At 38.8% G+C, this 20,226-nt stretch overlaps 1 protein-coding gene across 1 annotated transcript in view; it reads right to left on the bottom strand.

Annotated features, from left to right (window-relative positions):
- Positions 1–20,226, bottom strand: part of RELN (reelin) — a 529,597-nt gene that overhangs the window by 64,744 nt on the left and 444,627 nt on the right. Inside the window, exons 39-46 of the mRNA XM_017851861.1 lie at positions 19,267–19,438; positions 19,067–19,169; positions 16,398–16,627; positions 10,380–10,600; positions 7,995–8,142; positions 5,475–5,733; positions 4,359–4,608; positions 649–817 (exon numbers count right to left, since the gene is read on the bottom strand). Of these exons, the coding sequence (XP_017707350.1) occupies positions 649–817; positions 4,359–4,608; positions 5,475–5,733; positions 7,995–8,142; positions 10,380–10,600; positions 16,398–16,627; positions 19,067–19,169; positions 19,267–19,438 (1,552 nt within the window). The remainder of the gene's footprint in view (positions 1–648; positions 818–4,358; positions 4,609–5,474; positions 5,734–7,994; positions 8,143–10,379; positions 10,601–16,397; positions 16,628–19,066; positions 19,170–19,266; positions 19,439–20,226) is intronic.

The following is a 20,226-nucleotide window of genomic DNA, read 5'->3' as shown; positions in this document are numbered from 1 at the left end:
AAATGGAGTCTTGCTGTGTTTCCCTGGCTGGCCTTGAACTCCTGGTCTCAAGTGATCCTTCCGTACCAGGCAATTTTGTTAAGCCCTGATCCCTTTCCATAGAGACAGGAATGAAACACTTCTTTTATATTTTTCACATAAAAGAATACTTCAGATAATTCTTAAGATAATGTCCAAAATAAAATTTTAAAAGCAGACATAATTTTAATGTACATTTATTTGCTACCTTCATTTATATGACATCACTCACTCCTGTATTTACAGCAGCCTCACTAGCAGAAAACAGACCCCGTTTAAGTCTATTCTGGATCCAGTGGGCCTATTTTAAATGACTTGTCTGGGCATCTCTGAATTAAGTTGGAGAAGCGAAGTGATGCAGCCACTGTTTTCTTTTGTAGTTCATTCTTTAAAAATATTAGAGTTAAAAGTCAGTTAAGGCCTGGCTTTTGGGAAAACATGGAATAATGTCATGATAAAAACTGGTTTCTGTTTTACTCATTAAGACGGCCTTAATAATTCATACATGGCAATACCCTTAGCAAGTAACAAAACCCTCACATATCTCATTAAACTTGACATGCCAAATTTTATCACATTTGGGCTCACTATACGTAGAAGCATGTGGCGAACATGTAGAAGCATCCATACCTGGTATAAGGAGGGAGAGGCAGAGTAATTCTGGTCCACTTGTTGAAAGTGTCTGACACCAGGATCCGCTGCAGATGATAGCGACTGCATTCCACATTGGTAGGCAGACAGTCCCTTACCAATGGGTGCCATGACAATCCAAGATCCACTGAGTATTCCAATTCAATCGCTGAAACAGGAAACATTATTTTGGATACAAACATATATCTGCAGAACCAGGAACCATACTTGCTTATCATATTTCTGTATGTTTTACTTTCATTCAAATGTCAGTTTGATTTTTTCCCTATATTTATATTTCCTACTTTGAAATGCTTCCTAGTTTTTCTCTCTGTATATTACTAGTTATTATTTTTAAATTTCCATGTTGAAATAACTTTTAAGGGTATATGATCAAATGAAACATAAATTTTCCTGAATCACATCTTAGAATGAGAAGCTTTTGGAACAATCATCGTGACAAAAGTATTGCTTCATATACAGTTATAGTATTTGAGTAGCTGCATATAATTGCTATGATATATTTGTAATATTATAGTGATAGAATATACATCACAAACATCATTTAAATGGTATATAACTTAATATAGTATAATACTTATAAATTAATATAGTTTATTTAATGGTTAGCATACAAATAAGGAACATATTATATATTTTAATAATTAGTGTTCAAACAGTTAATACATTGAGCAGACTTCTCAAATTTTGACCATTTTATAGGAATCCTGAACAACTAATGTCAATTTTGCCCCTGGTATGGGTGAAACTTCTTAGAAATTATAAACTTTTGCTTATATATCTTGTTCTGCTGTGTTATAGAATATAAATAAAATATGGAAATCTGAGGGGTTTAAGGAGCAAGTTGAAGGCCATGGAATATGTGCCAATGCATGCCATCAGGTTGTGGGGCTAAGGAAAGATATTTATTTCTTTTTCTTCTGGAACATTCAGCCCATACCTCCGTCTTATATTTCTCTCTCCCTATTCACTTTATGAGCTGCCTCAGTCCCCACCTCCCTTCTGAAGGCTGTGGTTCTCAGTCTTGGCTACACACTGAAATCACCTGGATACCTTTAGAAACGACTGATTCCTGAGTCTCCCTACCAGAGATTCTGATTGAAGTCTTTTGGGGCATGGCCAAGGCGTCAGGAGCTTTAAAGCTTCCCAGGTGATTCTCCCATGCAGCCAGTGTGAGACCACACACCGCCCTGAGGTTTCCAGGTAAATACAATGGCCTGGTCTCAGTCTTCATGGTGCTTGCCTCCTAATAGCATTGGACATTATTGATTACTCCCTGATTCTTGAAATGTTCTTTTCTTTTGAGGGACATTATTCTGAGTCTCCTGTCTTTTATTCTGACTCCTTTGCTAAGTTGCCCAGCTATGGGCATTCTTCTAGACCCTGTTTCTGGCCATCTATTCTACAAGTACACTCTTGATTCAGTGATCACCTCTGTGCCCAAAATTTCCTGGTTTTACATCTCGAAATAGAGTTTGTGTCTACTGAGCCTGGCACTGTGCTGGATGCTGGGTGTGCTGTGATGAGCAGTATAGACACAGTTCCAGCTTTCTATACTGTGTGTCATCTTCACTAAAGGATATCTTCACTTAGAAGTCCTTTCACTTGAATTAAGAAAAACTCACCATTTTCCCTCATTAACAAACATCTCCTCTTAACTACCACATTTTATCACTGGCAATACTTTTACACTGGTTTTCTGGGTCCAAAATTTAGAAGTGATTTTAGCCATTGGTATCAGAGGTTGTTAAGAAAAAACACAATTTAGAAGTTATTTTAGAAATTTTACTCTTCTGTCTCCTTTACCCTTTACCCTCTATGTTCAACTCAGTCCTGGTATCTGCTGCTTTTTTTTTTTTGCATTATCTCTTATCAACTTTATCCATTCCATGTCTCTTCATGCCACATAGTGCAAGTCCACATTGCTTCCTACAGAGATGACCACTGTGGTTTCTTTACTGGAATTCTTCTCTACCCACCTTCATTGGCTCTGGAGCTAATCTTCGTCAAACACATCATGTCACCCCTCTGCACTTGTGCTCTCCTGTTCTTGACCTTACCAAGCACAAATCCCCATGTCTGCCTTTTAAGGCTCTTCTTAATTTGTTTCCAACTCCACTCAGCCACTTTACTCTTTCATAATATCATTCATTTCCTCTCTCAGGAGGTTGCACCAGCTTGTATAGAAAGTACGTGTGACTGGGCTTACGAGGGCAAAATTTTGGTCCTGGTTGATGCTGCTGCAGATTGACCATGTGATAACTTACTTATTTGGGCTCTCCTCTACTTTCTATGTGAAGAAGGGAGTAAGAGTCTAGACTGTTTTCAAAATCACCACACTGTGCTCTTCTCCACTAGATGCAGACCAGACCTGTTGAGGCTGGTCTGCTGTCAGTTTTAGAAGAACCCCACATCTGCTTCTTTGCTTCTGCTTCCAGCCTAGTTTGGGGGTCCTTTCTTCTCCGTCTACCTTTAAAATCTACTTCAACCATCAAGGTCCACTTAATACTTAGCTCCTTCGTGAAATGTTCCCTAACTTCTTAGACTGGCCAACCATTGGTCATCTCTTGCTCCTTTGAGTTCTCATTACATTTTGTATCAGCACTATTCCATGGAACACTTGATTTACTGGGCTCTCTGTACCTACTGAAGACAAGGTGTGCACCTTCTACTTTTCTGTCTTCTCTTTTCCAAGTTCCATCCCCACTGACTAATCTAATCTTGACTGACTGTGTCTGAGGCAGGAAGAGTATCTCTGGCATTCCTCCTAAAGTATGTCTATTACATTCAGACTAATGAGAATATTAAAAATTGTGAATTCTGCAGGACCTTGAAAATAACCAAATTCCTCAAATTTCTGCCTCCCTGCTACCCAGAATCTAAAACTGAACGAGGCCCTTGTGAACATTCTAGTTTGTGTCTGCTGGAAGAAGAGTTATATGGGGATGTGAAAGACCAGGAGACCCAGAATCCTGACAGGTCTGTAAGTTCAGATAAAGAGTTCAAGTGTACAATGATGCCAGCTTTTCTCTCCTAAGATGGGTCTGTGAGTGTGAATGCATGGTATGTGTGAGTGTACACATGCACATACTCATTCTAGGGGGTGCAAATTAGTCACAGTGAGGGTGGCCTGGAATGTGCTGTGATCCACGATGGCAAAAAATATAGGCAAAATGGGAACAACAAAATGTCATCATTTGGGGGGATATGGAGAGGAGACAATAACTGGTTTAATCTAATGCCCCAAGAATTTAAATCTGTGAATATATATATTAATAAGTCATATATATATAAATAAATCATATTTCTGATTCCTGGAATTCTCTATGTGATTGATGAGAGCCCTTATTGGAAAAATACTGCAAGTGTATCCTTTATTCTGCAAGTCTGATACTAAAAAACTTACAGATTTACAAATTATTATTATTTAGGTTATTTACTTTATAAAAGAAGTCTTCACATATGTATGCTTAAAAAATAAGCTCACATTCTGTTGCTTTCAAAAATTAACTTTTAAAACTCAATTTATTAATACATGCAGTATATTCAAGAATACAGTGTGGTTTGACTCAAAGTGCACTTGTGTTTTACTTACAGAACTCAGAGAGGCAGAGTAGTCCTATGACAGAGGCAGCCACAGAAGCTCATGCACACATGCCTGTCCCTCTATCTGGAGACGGCATACTCACCATAACAAGAGTCTGTGACTGAGCAGGAGGCAGCGAAGTCTATCTGTAGGAAGGAATCCTCATTCACGGCAATGTCTGTGCTGACCACGTAACGGGTGCTGGCCTTTTCAATGAAGACCAGGGCATCACCAGTAGAGCCACACACAGGCATCTTGGTGCCTCCTGGGTGAAGCAGCCATTTCCTACTATCAAGGGTTGTGAAATCATCTTCCAAGACTGTATTACCAGAAATATTCCCTCCAATAAGAATCTGAAATGTATTTTTAAAAAACCACACATTTTCCATTTAGTTTTAAGAAATGGAAAGTTCTGTCTTTTTCGTTCGTTTGTTTGTTTTGATCTGTCAGCCTGCTCAGAACTGGCACTGGACGGCCAGCAGAATGTGAGGGCCTTTCAGAATGCTCTTGTTTATGTCTGCTTGCCCATCTGGCAAGAAGCTACAGAAAACAAATCAGAGGATCGACAAAACCATTCACAGCCTACGTTGGCTAAACTGTGCCTTTGGAAACGACATGCATCCAAGCTGGGAAGCAAAATTTGGCTTATGTGTGATTATTTTCCATGTAAAATTTCTATTTAAGGACAATTGTACCCTAAGGCATTTCAGTTCCAATTCTTTGCATGAACACTACGGTTTGTTAACAGGTTCTTTGAGTTCTATTTGATACACATTTTATTATGTATAAAGATCCTTTGGAGCAGTCTATAAGGATGTGGGGGAGATTGGTTCATTTTTTTTCCTCAAAGGCTAGGAAAGAGGATTTGGGAACTACTGCATGTGGCACCAATGCTAATTTGCACATTTTCCTTTTCAGAGAATTATAACCTTGTATCACACTTGATAAAGTCCCTCTATCCATATGGCAGAATCCTCTATGAGCAGGACCTAGTCCTTCTGTTGTGTCGTTTATTTTTATAAGCTTAGGCAACTGAAGGAATAGAGAATGAAAGGAAGCTAAATGCCATATCTAATCTAGCTGTGTGCCCTTGGGCAAGTCACTCAACTGTCAGTTCTGGGTTTCATCTACTGAGCAAGCAGGTTGAACTAAATGCCTTCTAAGGCGACATTCAGCTCAAGTGACAACAATTAAAATAGTTACTCCTGAAGGGACTGACCTGATCGATAACCCAGGGGCTGTAGAAGTGCCCATTCTCAGACGGTTGCCACCAGCGAAGGCGAGTAGAACCAGAACGGGCTTTCAAAGGTATCTCCAGGGCAATGTACCTGCCCACATTGCTGGAATTGCTGAAAAGGAACTCCTGAAGAAGACTCCACGAGAGGCCACCGTTGAGAGAATACTGTAGGAGCACGGGTTGGCTCCTGGGGTCAGGAACGCCTTTACCACATCCCAGTCTCATGAAGAACTGCACAAATCTGACATTTGTAAACGTTACTGAAGACTTTCACTTCCACAAGAAATCTACATGCTTAACAACAGACAAGCACATGGGGTAATGCAGGGGAACAAATGGCCTCGATAAATATGGCGATTTAATGAGTGTCCAAAGCAATCACTTCAAAGTCTGATTTCCCTTTTTAATTGGAAAGGGAGTTAATTAAATGTGAAGTCTGAAAAAAGGCAATTCTGCACCCGTATTTGTCTAGCGACTCTCCTCAGAGAGGAGCCTGAGGGACCTGAGCACTCCCCGCACCCTTAGGCTCTTCTATAGAAAGATGGGAGGGGTGTAAAGGCAGTTTGAGTGTGGGAGTGTGTGTTGTCATCTACTTAAGGTAAGTTTTACTCCTTAAACGTTGGAACTGGAAGAATGTAATTAATGTAGTTTATGCCACATAACTGGCAGATTATCTCTCCTAAGATTTCACCAGTTGTTTTTCAGATCTCATGTTACTGGCTTTGGGAGGCACATTTAAATTCACCGGTTGTAGCACCTCTTTGTGAAAGGCCAGGCATCTTTTGGACGAGGTACGTCAAGCCTGGGCCTCTTTTCTCTCTTTTGTGCTGGGGCAAGGAGCATGAGTGTGGGGTGGTGGTGGTGGTGGCTGTGCCAGGCTCTGACTGTTGCTGGGTCTGGGGATGGATGATACTGGCCACTGAGAATGGTGGCAGCCGGCCAGTGGCAGCGTTCCCAGCTGGCAGGGAGGTGGACAGAGTGGCAGCAACCAGCTGGGGTGCCAATGAAAACTAGCTCACATGTTATCTTTGGCAGGCAAGCTGCTGCTTTCTGGTCTGGCCATGATGCTAGCTGGTAATGCAGAATAAATTTCATGTGTAACCCAACACACATACCCACTAATGTATGCATGCTGGACATAGCAAATATATTAAGATGTATAATAAAAATATTATCAGTACCATATATAAAATGGTACATTCATTCCTCATGAGTTCCCTTCCCCATCCCATTCATTTATCTTTTGACCCTGAAAAAATTGGGATTTTACGTGGAGCATATTCAGTTCAATATATGCAAATCCTACACAGCATGCTACTGAGATGAGCTAAATAATGGAGCTTTTAACATTGGATTAATGAAAACATACATGGTTAGTGTCTAGTGACGTTTACATTTGTAAAAACAATAATCATTTACAGAGAAATACTTTTAGTATATTGTCTACTTGTATTGAGAAAACCCTTATATTAACTTAGTAATAGATAAACCATGAGAGACTTACTTATTTGGGAACACCTAATAATTTCTAAATTAGAGAAGTCAGCTGCTAATAAAAATCTGAAATAAGGAACATCAAATTAAACTATATGCACTGAAGTGGGATAATGATAAAATATTGTTTTTGTAACTGTATAATTATCTCGCAGAACTGTATTTTCTATGAAGTGTGGTCAAATTTATAATCAATAAATGAAACATTTAGGAAAGAGAAGGCGTAAAAATGTTAAGATGTATTGTAAGATACTCTGAAATATTTCAAAAGACAAAAACATAGTTTCTTTGTTCACTTGCAAAATCAGGTCAGGGTTCCATTTTACACATGTTAAACCATCTTTCTTATCTTCCTTGTTAAGTTTTTGGCTCATCAAATGATCAAGGGATACACATCTTGACAGGACATAATCCTCTGAGCCAGTTTAAAATGTTTGTTTCTGAGTGACTGTGTTCAATTTAGAAAATGACTGCTTAGAATGTGTGAGTGAATCATTGGAAAGATGCTTATAAAGAATAAGGCTGTCCCTTCAAATGTTTTTAACTTAAATTGCTAGTGGAGATAAAATTAATCGTGAATAATTTGAAGATATATTGCATTTCAACTAACCTTTCTACTAAGCATGGTATAAGTGTAAATAATTTCTACATAGTGCAAGTGCTAATGAAAAGTATGTTATATAGAAAGATAAACTCACAATATTTCGTTGAAGTTAAAGTAAATTAAACATTGTTACTTCCTAATTTCAATCTTATAAAATACCAGATGTTAACTTTTGCCTGTTTAGGTATGTTTCCTTTCTGATTAAGTTTTGAATAATCTCTCTCAAATTTAGAATAGAAATTATATAAATTGTGTCTTCCTGAAAGCTTTGATAAAGAGAGAAGTTCAGTATTTCTAATGGAAGGCCTTGTCCTTGAAATCTCTCTGCTTCTTTCTGATTTGATTGTGTTCTGCTATTATACATTACGATGTGGTTTTTTTCAACAGCATCTAAAAATGATTACCTTGCATGTGATAAATCCAGGTCTCGTGTCATCAACATGCGCAAGCCATCTTCATTGAAAAAGAGGTTGTTTCCACTAGAAAGGATTCCACACTTTCGAGATGGTTTCCCACCACTCATTAATAAGAATCTATCAGATTCTAGCTGACCTGAAAAAATTGGAAAATATGGTTTACCTATGACCCCAACTATAGTGAGTTGTATTGTATTTTTAAAAGGAGTATGGTAAACGCATTATGTGGTTTCAAAATACGAAGTCATAAATATTAAAGTCATGTTTTGGGATAAGAGGCCTTTTCAACATTTTAGCTTGAATTGTTTAGCCTTGGCTGGTATACTTTAACGATACTTGTGATAGGACGAGGGGGTATTTTCTTGCGTATCTATGGTCCAGCTAGATGGATCCCTCCTTTCTGCTTATTCACACTGAAGAAAAGGACACTGGTTAGTCAGAGAGTGGTTCAGGCCATAAGGAAATTGGGGACTTGTGTGGCCTTTCCACCAGCCTCTCTACTGTGTCCTTTCTAATGTAAAGATAGTATCAGGCAGGGACAATAAAATATTTTAAAAAACAGCTTTAATGGGAGAGATTTCAATGCCATTTATTATTGCCTATTAAATAACGTCTTTATAGCTGGGCGCAGTGGCTCACACCTGTAATCACAGCACTTTGGGAGGCTGAGGTGGGTGGATCACCTGAGGTCAGGGGTTCGAGACCAGTCCGGCCAACATGGCAAAACCCTGTCTCTACTAAAACTACAAAAATTAGCTAGGTGTGGTGGTGGGCGCCTGTAATCTCAGCTACTCAGGAAGCTGAGGCAGGAGAATCGCTTGAACCCGGGAGGTGGAGGTTGCAGTGAGCTGAGATTGAGCCACTTCACTCCAGTCTGGGTGACAGATCAAAACTCCATCTCAATAAATAAATAAATTAATTAATAAATTAAAATAATATAAAATATAAAATAACATCTTTAAAAACCAGCTCTTAAATCTGTTCAGATACTCCAATTTAGTTTATTTTTTCATTGTGGTAAAATACACATCACATAAGATTTACCAATTTAACCATTTCAAAGTAAACAGTTCAGTGGCATTTAGTTGATACACTCTGTTGTGCAGTCATCACTACTACCTAGTTCCGGAACTTTTTCATGAGACTGAAAGGAAACCCTGTGCCCATTAAACTGTCTCTGTCCCCTCATTTCCCCCTCCTCCAGCCCTGGCAAATGCTAATCTGCTTTCTGTCTTTATGAATTAACTTATTCTGAATATTTCATAAAGACAGATTGATATAATATGTGGCCTTTTGTGTCTGGCTTCTTTCATTTAACACGTTTTTGAGTTTCATCTATGTTGTGGCATGTATCGGTGTTTCATTTGTTTTTATGGCTGAGTGATGTTCCACTGTATGGGTATACTTAGATCTAGTTTTAAAATGTATTGTAAAACCATAAATATAACAATTTTACAAAAACTCAGCAAAAAGAAAGAAAATCTTTTTTTTTTGTTTGTTTTTTGAGATGGAGTCTCGCTCTGTCGCCCAGGCTAGAGTGCAGTGGTGCGATCTTGGCTCACTGCACTCTGCCTCTCAGGTTCAAGCGAATCACCTCCCAAGTAGCTGGGATTACAAGTGCCCACCAGCCCACCCGGCTTTTTTGTATTTTTAGTAGAGATGGGGTTTCACCATGTTGTCCAGGCTGGTCTTGAATTCCTGACCTCGTGATCCACCCATCTCAGCCTCCCAAAGTGCTGGGATTACAGGCGTGAGCCACTGCACCAGGCCAAAAGAAAATCTTTTAATCCCATTACCCTAATATAGATAGCTGTTATATTTAAGACTTTCTTTTATGGAGATTTTTTTCCACAGTTTGATAAAAGTGCATATATAATTTAAATGCTTTTTTCTAATCATTACATTACATGCATTTTACTATGTTGTAACACTGTCTTCATACATAATGATACTGAATTCTAGCTGTAAAACTAAACTACGGAAAGTGATGAGAGGCTATTTAAGCAGTTTGTGGTAAAGCAATAACAGGAACTTATATTTCTGGAAACACTTTCATCCAAGATTAACTCTCTATAGACATTTTCTAAAATTGTCACTAGTCAGAAATGACATGTGGTAGAAAAAATGGTGAACACAGCCTTAGTTTTTCTCAATAAAGATCTTGTAGCATGTATCAGTATTTCACTCACTGACCATTGCTTTCAAAATGGAACCCTATAAATTCAGAACTAAATGAATTCTTGGATGTTCACAATTGAAATAATAATGAGATATTAGAATTAAACTTAATGCAGTATTAGTTATCTACCAAAAATTATGTTTAACGTATAAGTTCTTTCACAAGACTACATAGAATTTGTAAGAAAAGACTACCTTCGAAATCATCTTTGAGAAAATCAGGATTTTTGGTGCTTATTTTACAGGTTGGACCTGAGTAGCCAGGGTCACATATACATTTGGTTCCATTGATACAGCTCCCCTGTCCATTACACATCTCCTCACATTGGGGACCGATGTAGACATTATCAATGGCCCATGTCACTGGCTGAGAGCCAGCAGGGTAAAATCCCTGGTACCATCTGAAACGGACAGATCTGGAAAAGAGGTACAAGTCTTTCAAAAGCTAATCGACAGAACAATATACCTTCAAAGTAAGCACATCTGATCAATGGACAATGGGAAGCTTCTACCTATGCTCAACACCCAAGAAATAGAAAACATTTGCCGTTTCAGGAACAAAACTCCATTCCTCAATCTCCAGGATTTTTCCAGTAAAGTTCTTGTTTCTTGTAAGCTTTTCCCAGTCCTATCAGAATGTCAACATTTCACTTAATCTTCCCATCTTTTTCAATATTGACCTCCTTGGTGAAGATTTCTCCATCCCTACTATCTTCTTTTTTTTTTTTTTTTTTTTTTTGAGACAGAGTCTCACTCTGTCACCCAGGCTGGAGTGCAGTGGTGCGATCTTGGCTCACTGCAACCTCCATCTCCTGGGTTCAAGCGATTCTCCTGCTTCAGCCTCCTGAGTGGCTGGGATTACAGGTGCCCGCCACTACACCTGGCTAATTTTTGTATTTTTAGTATAGATGGGGTTTCACCATGTTGGCCAGGCTGTTCTCCAACTCCTGACCTCAGGCGATCCACCTACTTCAACCTCCCAAAGTGCTGGGATTACAAGTGTAAGCCATCACACCCGGCCCCTACTGTCTGTTTAATATACTCTGTATAACTAATCTTTAAAAAAAAAAAAAAACAGGTAAAATTCACACAACATAAAATTAACCATTAACCATTTAAAGTGTACACATCAGTGGCATTTAGCACATTGATAGTGTTGTCCAACCATCACCTCTTTGTAGCTTCAAGACATTTTTATCACCCCAAAAGGAAACCCCATACCTGTTAAACAGTTTTTCCCATCTCTCCCTCCCTGACAACTGACAACCACCAATCATTTCTGTCTCTATGGATTTACCTATTCTGGATATTTCATATAAATGGAAAGATAGAATATATGACCTTTTGTGTCTGGCTTCATTCACTTAGCGTAATGTTTTCAAGTTCATTCATGGTGTAGCAAGTATCAGAATTTCATGCCTTTTATTACTGAACAATATTCCATTGTATGGATATACTAGCTTTATTTACCCATTCATTAGTTGGTGGACATTTGGTTGTTTCCATTTTTTTGGCTATTGTGAATAGTGATGCTATGAATATTTGTGTACAGGTAATTGCTAAAATACATGTTTTCAATTCTTTTAGGTAGAAGGGTAGTGAAATTGACGGACCTCATGGTAAATGACTAATCTTTTACATTTTTCTATCTTACTTTCTCCTTCATATTTTTAATGGAATTTCCATTATTATAGTTATCACAGCTGGAGTTATTTAAAAGTGTGTCTATTTCCTCTACTGGCTGTGAGCTCGTAGAGGCCAATGTCCATGTCTCTTTCTTTTTTTGTACCTTTTTAAGGCAACCATATAGTGTTCACGCGTAGCACCTGCTCAGTAAGCCTTTTGTTGTACATCATGTGTTGTGAAAGTCCTTATGAGCCAAACTAAGGTTTTTTTGGATTTTATCTGATCAGAAACAGCCCAAAAATATTGTTTTAAAGATAAAAGTGGCAAAATCTGATGTATTTTAGATTCTTTTATTTCTTAACTTCTTTTAAGTCCAAAATAATTTTCCTTTTGAATTGTCCTATCATGTTGCTGATGATAAGTTAGCTCCTTAGAAATAATCTACATATTTAGGCAGCTGTCCAGAAATATTTTAATGTATTTCATCATGTATAAAACTCCGTTCAAAGAAGACAGATTTATTTTAGAGTAGCAGGATTCAGAGATGACATGTGCATTTATTTTTGTGCCCTGTGAATCGTCTCAATTTTCAGTTATCATAGCAACTAAATTCTGAATAGTTTTCTGTTTGAGAAACAGAAATTAGAAGTTAAATACCAGGGTTAAGGATGGGTAGTGGGGGAAAAATACGTTTGTTAGGCTCTTAAAATTTAGTGGATAGTAAAGCAGACAGATTAAAGTTCCTACATACATTTAACCCTAATTTCATTGTTTCATCTTGCTCTGTCGCCCAAGCTGGAGTGCAGCGGCATGATCTCGGCTCACTGCAACCTCCACCTCCAGGGTTCAAGCGATTCTCCTGCCTCAGCCTCCCGAATAGCTGGTATTACAGGCACCCGTCACCACGCCTGGCTACTTTTTGTATTTTTAGCAGAAACGAGGTTTCACCATGTTAGCCAGGCTGGTCTCAAACTTCCGACCTCAAGTGATCTGGCCGCCTTGGCCTCTCAAAGTCCTGGGATTACAGGTGTGAGCCACCACACCCAGTCCCAAACTCCAACTATATTAAGCTGCCTCCAAAATGCCAGTCCATAACTAAACTTTATTTTCAAATACTTGTCAGAGTTTAATCTTGGCAAGAAGCATTTCTTACCTTTTGAACTTTCAGACTGCTGAGCTGAGGGAAATGGCTGGAGTTTTCCTTTGAACAAAAGCCTACAAGGATGTTTATGAACTTATTTATTCAAATGTTCTGAATACAAATGAACCACCTTGTTGGATATTTATTATTGTTCACCTGCCTTGACACAGAAACTGCAAGCACTATGATAAATGGACTGAAGGGTCTGGTTTCACTGTGGTTCCCTTCTGCTGAAATCTTATTTTGAAAATTTCTCACTGCCACCCTCCTTGGTGAATGTCAACATCTGTTCTCCTAAGCCAGTCGTATTCAAAAGGATCTGTTTTTTAAACATAAACTTAAAATTTCAAGCACACAACATTGCTTTCATTAAATAGGGGTTCTGGTTGACTCATTATGAAGCTGCATAAAGCAAAAACAATTAGGAACTTTTAAAGACAAAAGGACTCTAAAAGGACACCAAGGTGATACGAATAAAATTAGATGAAAGCTCATAGTTATTCTTTGCATGTAAATGGACTATATATGTAGAGGTAACAAAATTTGACTATTTTGCACCTGAGAACATTTAATACACTTTTTGTGTGTATCTAGTGTCCAACAAATGCACAGAAAAAAATTTTAAACATGGATTTTTGTGTGTGTGTATATATATATATATATTTTTATTTTTTTTATTTTTTTTTTATTTTTAGCATCCAGCACTTGTGCCATTACTATGTACCATGTTGAATACCAATCAATGGATGGTTCACTGAGTTGGAGAAAATTTAACTTTTGCCTTCCAGCCATTCATGCCTGCATGGGTTTTAAGAAGACTGCTAATTCTTTTCCTGAAACAAGGACTAGACAACACCCTAAGGCAAAGTTTTCTCCTCACAGAAATGGTTGAAGGCAGTTTGAAAGGTGGGTTTATACCATTCTGAAAACAGGCATGCATGCCTCCTTGATACATTTACTTTCTTTTCATAGAAATAAAAATGACATGGAATGCAAATAATGTGACAGTCTAGATTCTGTACACTATTATAGTATTGTGTTTTGTTAAGTGGCTTTGTACCAGTGGGTGAAAATATAGATGTCTGCAATTCTCTTGTTCATATTTCCAAATTATATTGTCATGCCTTACGTGGAAGCACAGCACAGTGGGCATTACCAGCACTGAGCGAGGTGGTCTCTGTGATGCTGGAGCACTCCCCTGGCATGAGCATCTTCACTCAGTGCCTCTGACTGGCGGATCTTTGCCATCTTATTTCATACACCTTTAGATGGGATTTTTCCACGTGGGAACTTGCTGAAGCAAGTCTCAGTTGGCAAAACAACCTAAAATCATAACCTACAATCTACCTTTAGGGTGGTTTTCTATTTAATCTAATTCTTAGCTGGATAATTGGAGGAAATTAGAGGTCCATTAAACAGAAAACCTCGTGTTTTTCCATAATACTGTGAGGAGTTCGGCAGACTGCTCTGTATCTAGAAGCCTGTCTTACTCCATTCAGGCTGCTGTAACAAAATACCATAAATCGGGTGGCTTATAAATAACAGAAATTTATTTCTCACACTTCTGGAGGCTGGGAAGTCCAAGATCAAGGAGCCAGCACATCAGTGTCTGCTGAGGGCTCACTTGTGGTTTATGGATGGTGCCTTCCTGCTGGGTCCTCACATGGTGGAAGAGGCAAGGCAGTCTACTGGGGTCTCTTTTATAAGGGCACTGATGCCAATCATGAGGGCTCCACTTTCATGAACTAATCGCCCCCTAAAATGCCCCATCTCCTTATTCCATTACCTTCAGGGGAATGAGTTGAGACATGTGAATTTCAACAAAAATTCAGACCACAGCAGTGCCTAAGCTATCTAGGCCTTTCCCTTGCCTGTCCTGCTCATAGGCATGGTCTTTCAACAGCTATGCTTCTCTTGGAACACTTGGCTTTCAGGCTACAGCTGATAGGTTCAGATTTGGAAATTTGGAATTAAGAGCTCCAGGCAATGAAAGCTCTGGTTTGCCAAGTGATGTTAAAGTGAGCACCATAAAAACAAGGATCATAAACTTCTGTTGCTAAGTCCCCCACACTCTCTGAGCGAAGTGCATGAAATTCCCCACTATCTTTCCAATAAGTTCTTTCACCTTTTTGGTAAGCCTCTTTATATTTCTTGCAACATACGATCTTAAGTAATACAACCATTTTGAATAAAAACTTTTTCCTGGCTTATTTTCCCCTGTCAGATTCTTCTAAAGATAAGCTCCCCACAACCAATGGTAGCTTTCTGGTTGTGCTGGCTGTGTCATTAGCTCCATCTATTCCTATAATCTCCAGAGACACTCTTTGCCTCCTCTGGCTATCAGTTCTAAAGAACTTTGAAGACATTTTGCTTAGTAATGCTTGTTTTTAAAAAGATAGTTGGATTTCCTATTAGAATCATATCCCGGCATAATCACAAGGATTAGTAAATGATATATTCAACAACCCAAAATATTAAAGTCCTTAGCAATCAATTTATAACAGTTATGCTGATGATATAATAAGGAGTGGATAGATTTATGTTCAAAGAGATGCAGACTTTAAAAAATTCACTTTCACCCTTTTGGAAAAGTACTAGGTATTAGTAGTCTTGTTTGAAGACTCAAGACTTCTAATTATGCTCAGTTTCACATCAGGAATATAAATCTATTTCCATCTTGAAAGTATGATATTAGTACTTTCTTCTTTTTTGACATACTCTGAAAGAAAACTTTCTTTATTCTGAGAGAAAAGACAGAAATTTGGAGGCAGACTGCTTTGTTGACTTCCTCTCTTTGTTCACTTTTATTATTAGTTTTATTTTTTGAAACATACTTTTCATTTCATTTCTATTGGGGGTGAAGTCCTTTATCTCTAAGTCGCTTTTCAGCAGAAGAGTCAAATATATGTAACAAGAATGCTCAGAGAGGTTGGAAAAGTAGAGATGCCTGGGGGCAATGTGCTAACTTTTTTTCTTTTCTTTTCTTTTCTTTTTTTTTTAATGAGACACCAGGAATATTCTGTTGGCTTCTGTGCTCCCTACGTACACTCTCCCTGCATGAGACACATAGGCAGATGTTTGGAAGTCGTAATATTCTAGCTGCATTTATATTGTGAGGTGGGAGTAGGCAGAGGAACGTCATAGTATTAGGGGAAAACCCTATTTTTGTTGCGTTCTAACTGATCTAAGAGACATTCACAAAGATATGAACCCCACTACAGGGTGCAGCCCACGGTGTGCTGTTAAAATCTACCTTCAAACTAGAAATTAGTAGTTATGTCAGCTCAGTGTCCTACATTTTAAATAGCCACTGATCTGCTTCCTGGAGAACTGAGGAAGAAATGTCAGGTAGAAATTTCCCCGTGATAAAGTGGCAAGTGAATGACGACTTCAGGAATAAACTGTCAAAGGAGGAACAAATGTGGTGGCAAGCAGCAGGTCCTTACCCACAAAGGTGCAGCTTCCCAAAGTGCACGACCTCCCTCCTCCAGCCCTGCATGGTTCCCGCATAGTAGGTGCTGCTGGGGTGGTGCTCCGTGGAGCATAAGGAGCTGACGTGGCTGCTGCTGTGGTAGCAGAGGGGCAGCAGCAGGTGCCAGGTCGCCCCGAAGTCCCTTGAAAATTCCAGTCTCACTGGATCTGCGGATGAGCTATCAGTCGAGCAGCCGACATTGATCTTGGGATGAAGAAAAAACGATACAAATTACCTCAGAGCAACAAGCCTTGAAATGATTTACCACTTCATTATTTTCTAGGGTCCATTTTCCTGGGAACTGTCTTGTTGAAATATTTAACACTATAAAATTATGTTTTGCCTAACTGAGTCATATTGTATATTACCTTTAAATTATAATTTTTCATAAAGAATCTCAAAGGGCCTCATGAAAAATTTATTTCCCTTCATTTTATAAAAAGCAGGAAGTGGATAAGGCAGAGGCTGGGACAATTCCAAATTTTACCTTTGGCCCATTTTCCTAGCCAATCCAAGCACATCATAGTGAAAAGACTGTTTCCCTAACCCCGTTAGCTTCCCCTGTCCCATCTACTAGGTAGGATACCTTCTATTTTCCTTCTTGTGACACCTTCCAAATAATCCCAAGAGTTTTACACATGAATCTTCAATGCATATTTGATACCAAAAGAGAATACAATCATTGTCATCATTTCCCTGGCACACGGAAAGATCTTTTTAAAATTATATATACTTAAGGTATACCCATACTGTTTTGATATAATATACAAAGTGAAATAATTACTACAGCCAAGCAAATTAACCTATCACCTTCCATAGTTACCTTTTGTGTGTGTGGTAAGAGCACCTAAAATCTATTCTCTTAACACGTTTTCAGCATACGATATTATATAATTAACTATGGTCTTCATGCTGTACATTGGATCTCTAGACTTATTCATCCTACATAACTGCAAGCTTGTCTCCTTTCACCTACTTCTTCCCACATCCTTACCCTCCCTGCCCTGGTATCCACCAGTGTATTCTGTCTTTATGTCAAGACCTTTTTAGCCATTAGGGAAACAACCACTCCCTTCCTTTTTCCATGCTTTCAAGTGCATTAAATTAAATAAATGCATGCAATTCTTTCTATAAAAATTTTCCCCTTTCCAGTGGAGATTAACATTTTCTTACTATCATGCCATCAAAGCATAGCAACCAGTTATTGATATATATAGTTACATATAACCATCTATAGTTATATATCAATAAATATATACTATACATATTATGTGTGTGTAGGTATGTGAACTTACATACCTTTTACCTTCTAATGAGTAAACTATTGACATTTGATAAACTTTCGACTATAGGCACTTGTTTCTACCTGAATTCTTTTTTTTTTTTTGGAGATGGAGTCTCATTTGTCACCCAGGCTGGAGTGTAGTGGCGCAATCTCGGCTCACTGCAACCTTCACCTCCCGGGTTCAAGCAATGCCCCTGCCTCAGCCTCCTGAGTAGCTGGGATTACAGGTGTGCACCACCACACCCGGCTAATTTTTGTATTTTTTAGTAGAGACGGGGTTTCACCATGTTGGTCAGGCTGGTCTTGAACTCCTGACCTCATGATCTGCCCACCTTGGTCTCCCAAAGTCATGGGATTACAGGTGGGAGCCATCACGCCTGGCTGATAATGGAACTCTTAAATGGGCTAATGATGTCATCTTTTATCAACTATGGAAAAAATATTCTGAAAAGTTAATATTCTAAAACACTGGTATAATGTACCTTTGGTTCTGCTGATTTTATCTAAGCTTTTGAAATATGTAAATACTTTTATATTAATTATTAATTTGCTCTCTTGACAAATATAAGGAGTGCATAAATATTAATAAAATACACAGAGCAAATATATTTGAAATTATAAAACAGTGTAGTATTATCTGTAAAATTAATAACATCATGATAAATATTATATAAATATACTAGCATGGCACAGACTATAGTTACATTGACCTGGTCCCTAAGAAATTTTAAGTTTCACATAAAAAGTGTGGAACTATAATACAATAATAGTATGAGCCTTTTCATTTTTATAATGTTTAAAATAATTTATTTCAACTTCCCATTGTAGCAGGTGGGGAAACTACGTCATAAAGGATAAGAATTCAGAAATAAACCTTAGTATGACAATTGACTCTGTAAATAAAAGTAAATGATGATGCCAAAACCTCTTACATCCTTACACAAAAATGGGAGGTCATAATGCATGAAATTAGCTGAGATTTTCCTCCTCTTTCCTAGGTTTTGTTCAATATAATTTTTTTTTTTTTTTTTTTGAGACGGAGTCTCACTTTGGGCCCAGGCTGGAGTGCAGTGGCGCGATCTCGGCTGACTGCAAGCTCTGCCTCCCGAGTTCACGCCATTCTCCTGCCTCAGCCTCCGAGTAGCTGGGACTACAGGCACCCACCACCACGCCCGGCTAATTTTTTGTATTTTAGTAGAGACGGGGTTTCACCGTGTTAGCCAGGATGATCTCGATTTCCTGACCTCATGATCCGCCCACCTCGGCCTCCCAAAGTGCTGGGATTACAGGCGTGAGCCACCGAGCCCGGCCATTCAATATAAAATTTAAAGCATTTATTCTAGAACAAAGTCAAGTACCTCAAATTGTATGATGGTGTTCTCATTCACATTGAGGTCACGGGTGGTAATGGAATGCTCACCAACTTCATTGGAAACAAACACCATAGCTGAATCTTCTTCCCTGTTACACAGGAAAACAACCAGGAACCTATTTAGGCGAAAGTTCATCATGATTTGTATACAAGAGTGGTTTTATGTTTAGATTCTTAAATACTTACGGTGCCCCCTTTGAAGAATACGGACAATAAAGACCAATGTTACCACCAGGATAGAAAAACCAATTGTCTTCTCTGGGCCCAAAGTCAAACGTATCCAGGAGCATGACGGGGTTGTTTAAATTATTTCCATCGATAATGAAGTCATCAACAATCCAGATTTCTTCTTTCTTACCTAAGGCATTTTTGGATAAAGCAAGTTTTTCCAGTGATGAAAATCAAATGAACCCTTTTGCCCATTGAAAGAAAGCAAAGGACAAAAGCAACTCAGTAACAGTAAGTTAAACATATGCCTTCTACAGGAGGATTTTTTGAGCCCAGGAGTTCAAGACCAGCCTGGGCAACATAGTAAGGGCTCATCTCTGCAAAAAATAAAAAAAATTAGCCAGGTGTGGTTGCACATGCCTGTAGTCCCAGCTACTCAAGAGGCTGAGGTGGGAGGACTGCTTGGGTCCAGGAGTTTGAGGTTATAGTGAGCTGTGACCATGCCACGGCACTCCAGCCTGGGCAACAGAGCAAGACCATGTCTCAAAAAAGAACCACACAAACCACCCACCTGCCAAATCCATATGCTTTCTAGGGGGGAAAAAAACCCATAAACTACATAACAGTATATTGTCAGTGATTAAAACTGGCCAGGTGCAGTGGCTCACGCCTGTAATCCCAGCACTTTGGGAGCCCAAGGTGGGCGGATTGCCTGAGCCTGGGCAATATGGCAAAACCCTGTCTCCACAAAAAAACAAACAAATAAACAACAAATTAGCTGGGTGTGGCAGTGCGTGCCTGTAGTCCCAGCTACTCAGGAGGCTGTGGGGGAGGACGGTTGAGCCTGGGAGGTGGAAGTTGCAGTGAGCCAAGATCTCGCCACTGCACTCCAGCCTGGGCAGCAGAGCAAGATGCTGTCTCAAAAAAAAAAAAAAAAAAAACCAAAAAATTAAGCTTGCAACCATATTAAATTGCTGT

The sequence above is a fragment of the Rhinopithecus bieti genome, unplaced genomic scaffold (assembly GCF_001698545.2).
Source record: "Rhinopithecus bieti isolate Rb0 unplaced genomic scaffold, ASM169854v2 scaffold_59, whole genome shotgun sequence".
Taxonomy (NCBI): Eukaryota; Metazoa; Chordata; class Mammalia; order Primates; family Cercopithecidae; genus Rhinopithecus; species Rhinopithecus bieti.
Note: the sequence above shows the minus strand (reverse complement) of the source record. Positions and strands in the feature narration are given on the sequence as shown.